Below are 3,092 nucleotides of genomic sequence, written 5' to 3'. Positions count from 1 at the left end.
CCCACAGCAGCAGCCAAGTGTCCGTGAGGGAAATCTTAGAGAGAAAGAAGCCAATGTCGATCAGTCCACATTTCCAATCACCTAAAGCGCCCGGCGTACGACAACTACTTTTCCGACAAGCAGAGTCTCACTGGAGCCGCCTTGGTGGACTGAAGGAGCTGAAGATACAAGTTTGTGGCTGTAAAGAAGAGAAGAAAAGGGAGGAAAAAATATAAATTCCGTTTGTGGATTATCCGGGACCCCCAGTCCAGCGGTTAGCATGTCATACCTCAAACAGCCCCCCTATGGCATGAATGGCTTGGGGCTCACAGGACCCGCAATGGATCTGCTGCACCCGTCTGTGGGGTACCCAGCCACCCCACGGAAGCAGCGCCGGGAACCCACCACCTTCACACGTTCGCAGCTAGACATTTTGGAGGCGTTGTTCGCCAAGACACGTTATCCAGACATCTTCATGCGGGAGGAGGTGGCGCTGAAGATCAACCTGCCGGAGTCCCGCGTCCAGGTGTGGTTTAAGAATCACCGCGCAAAGTGCCGGCAGCAACAGCAGAGCAGCTCCGCGGGGGCCAAGAGCCACCCGGCCAAGAAGAAGTGCAGCCCCGCCCGGGAGAGCTCCGGATCGGAGAGCAGCGGCCAGTTCACTCCACCGGCGGTGTCCAGCTCCGGATCTTCATCTTCCTCTTCTTACAGTTCCAATTCCTCCGGAAATCCCGCCCTGGGAGCAGCGTTAAACGGCAACACTCCAACAGCTTCCTCCATCTGGAGCCCCGCCTCCATCTCTCCAGGCACCTGCCCCGCCCCCGGCTCCGCGTCCGACCCCCTAGGACCTGGCTGCGCTTCCTGCATGCAGCACTCTGGCTCTTCATCTGCAGCTTCTTATCCGATGTGCTACAGTCAGGCTGCCAGTTACACCCAGGGCTACCCTGCCCCATCATCCTCTTACTTCAGTGGGGTGGATTGTAGCTCCTATCTGGCGCCTATGCACTCTCACCACCACCCTCATCAGCTCAGTCCAATGACTCCTTCCTCTATGTCCAGCCATCACCATCATTTGAGCCAGACCTCCAGCCACCACCATCATCACCATCACCAGGGGCGTCTCTAGCCATTTTGTCACTCCAGGCGAGAAATCCTGTGGCACCCCCCCCCCCCCCCCCGTGATTGCCCCCAGTCCCATACCCCGCACCCCTCATGGTGAACACCACTCCTGTGGTGAACCCCACCCCCAAGACCCCCGAAAATCATAATGCAGCAGCGTTTCACCAGAAAATGTACTTATTGCGGCATGGGTTCACCAGAAAATAGTTGTTATGCAGCAGAGCGTTTCACCATAAAATATACTTATTGCGGCATGCACTCACACACACCACACACAGTACACACACACACACTATACACACACACACACACAGTACACACACTGCACACAACATACACACTATACACAGTACACACACACACACACTCTAGACATGCACAGCACAGTACACACACTATACACACACACACACACACACACACAACATACACACACACACACAGTACACACACTGCACACAACATACACACTATACACAGTACACACACACACACACACACACACTTTAGACACGCACAGCACAGTACACACACTACACACACACACACACACACACACACACACACACAGTACACACACTGCACACAACACACACACGCACGCACGCACGCACGCACGCACGCACGCACGCACGCACACACACACACACACACACACACACACAGAGAGAGAGCACACTATACACAGCACACAGTAGACATACACTATACACATACAGAGATAGGAGGAGTGGAGTGAGACTGAGAATAGCCTGAGATGGAGCAGTTTATCTGTATTGCAGTCCCACATTACACAGAGACTAGTTGCTGGTAATAGGACTGCTGTCCCTGCCAATCTCTTACACAAGTCAGCAAGCAGCCCTCCTGGAGTCTAGGGACTGTCAAAACTTTTCAACCTGTTTAAGACCTTATCTGCACATGCAGTCATTATAACAATGGGGAGAGACCAGACAGATTTTTTCCCACTGACCCTCCAGACGAGTTCTACATCATGCTGTGTATATTTACCAGCTAGCCTGCCCTCTAATTGCACTTTTATCAGCTAGCCTAGTATTTTACATTGCCTTACATCAACAAACCTGAATACAGCAGACACAGGACCAACCCTAAATCATTGAATGAAAGGCGGCCTGGGGGGAAGTCAATGCCTGGCTGCTACACAGTCTCTACATCCACTCAGTTAGCAGTAGCAGAGAGAGAGGGACTGAATTCTCAGGAGTCGGACTCAGGAGCTGATGATGCTGTACTCCTCGGATCCCTGACTAGGATGAGTGCCTTCTCTCACTGACTCATTCATTACTGTGGTTCTTTGAATCATTGAGCTGAAGTCCAGTCAGCCCCGCTGCTGCTGTGTAAACTGACACCTGAGTCAGCTGAGAGGCATTTCTTCTCTCACTACTCAGTGCAGAAGCGCCCTTGCCTCTTCCTGTCGCCTTAGGCGAAAATTTATAGCTGCCTAATGGCTCGGACGCCTCTGACCATCACCACCAAGGCTATGCCAGCACAGGACTGCCTTTCAACTCCTCTGACTGCCTGGACTACAAAGACCAGGCTGCTGTTGCCGCCTCCTCCTGGAAACTGAACTTTAACTCCTCCGACTGTCTGGACTACAAAGATCAGGTGTCATGGAGGTTCCAGGTCTTGTGAGAGTTGAGATCCCACCAGCTCCAGTGATGGAAACTCTCTACGTGGTGTACATGGGAAGGAGCGCCCCCTGGAGGTCTAGTGTTGTTAGCAAAGGACAGGTGGCAATGTTTGGAGTTTGATGGAGGGCCAGACCCCTAGGGGTCAAATAACTTGTGCCTGGACTTACCACCATCTCTAAGCGATTAATTTATTTTTTTCGTGTAAACCTGGGATTTAATATCGCCTAACATTGTCCCCCCCCCCCCCCACCCTTGGAGAAACCAAAATATTTGCCCTGAGACTTGAGGCGTTTGTGGACCAAATCACAGCATGCTTTCCACCATGAAGGTGAATTGTCACCAGACACT

The 3,092-nt window shown here is 52.3% G+C and overlaps 1 protein-coding gene across 1 annotated transcript; it reads left to right on the top strand.

The window, feature by feature from the left end:
• The first annotated feature begins 259 nt into the window (after positions 1 to 259).
• On the top strand, positions 260 to 2,745 carry LOC137544766 (homeobox protein OTX1-like). The gene is made up of 2 exons (XM_068265856.1): positions 260 to 1,088; positions 2,576 to 2,745. Exons 1-2 carry the CDS (start codon positions 260 to 262, stop codon positions 2,743 to 2,745), a joined length of 999 nt encoding a protein of 332 aa, XP_068121957.1.
• The last annotated feature ends 347 nt before the right edge of the window (positions 2,746 to 3,092 follow it).

This window comes from Hyperolius riggenbachi, chromosome 2 (assembly GCF_040937935.1).
Source record: "Hyperolius riggenbachi isolate aHypRig1 chromosome 2, aHypRig1.pri, whole genome shotgun sequence".
In the NCBI taxonomy this organism is placed as follows: Eukaryota; Metazoa; Chordata; class Amphibia; order Anura; family Hyperoliidae; genus Hyperolius; species Hyperolius riggenbachi.
This window is presented reverse-complemented; position numbering and strand designations above follow the sequence as displayed.

What these genes read in the sequence shown, in the direction of transcription:
- LOC137544766 (XM_068265856.1), top strand. Translation starts at nt 260, where the DNA reads ATGTCATACCTCAAACAGCCCCCCTATGGCATGAATGGCTTGGGGCTC. An exon ending in CCACCACCATCATCACCATC is followed by an intron (nt 1,089 to 2,575) that starts ACCAGGGGCGTC and finishes CGGACGCCTCTG; the next exon opens with ACCATCACCACCAAGGCTAT.